General features: G+C 78.1%; 1 protein-coding gene across 3 annotated transcripts in view; it reads right to left on the bottom strand.

Annotated features, from left to right (window-relative positions):
- GSTO1 (glutathione S-transferase omega 1) overlaps positions 1–100 on the bottom strand; it is a 7,756-nt gene extending 7,656 nt beyond the window's left edge. For all 3 annotated transcript variants that reach the window (XM_010183895.1, XM_010183893.1, XM_010183894.1), the window contains exon 1: positions 59–100. In XM_010183895.1, the coding sequence (XP_010182197.1) occupies positions 59–92 (34 nt within the window). In that variant the 5' untranslated portion in view covers positions 93–100. The remainder of the gene's footprint in view (positions 1–58) is intronic.
- Between the last annotated feature and the right edge of the window lie 160 nt (positions 101–260).

Below are 260 nucleotides of genomic sequence, written 5' to 3' on the forward strand. Positions count from 1 at the left end.
CCCCCCCCCCCCCCCGCTAAGGCGATACAGCAGCCTGTCCGCCGGGGCCGCCGCTTACCCTTGCCCAGGCTGCGAGAGTGATCGCCCGCCATCGCGCTGTGCCGTGACCTCTGCCGGCCCCGCCCGCAGAGGGCGGCCGTGGGGAGGGCAGGAACCACCGCCCCTCAGTGGGCCGCTGGCGGGGTGCCAGGGCCTGTGTGCCTCCCTCCCTCCCTGTCTTCCCCGGGCGCTGTCGGCGGGCACCCCCCCGGGGGCGGCCC

This window comes from Mesitornis unicolor, unplaced genomic scaffold, assembly GCF_000695765.1.
Source record: "Mesitornis unicolor isolate BGI_N332 unplaced genomic scaffold, ASM69576v1 scaffold37524, whole genome shotgun sequence".
Taxonomy (NCBI): domain Eukaryota; kingdom Metazoa; phylum Chordata; class Aves; order Mesitornithiformes; family Mesitornithidae; genus Mesitornis; species Mesitornis unicolor.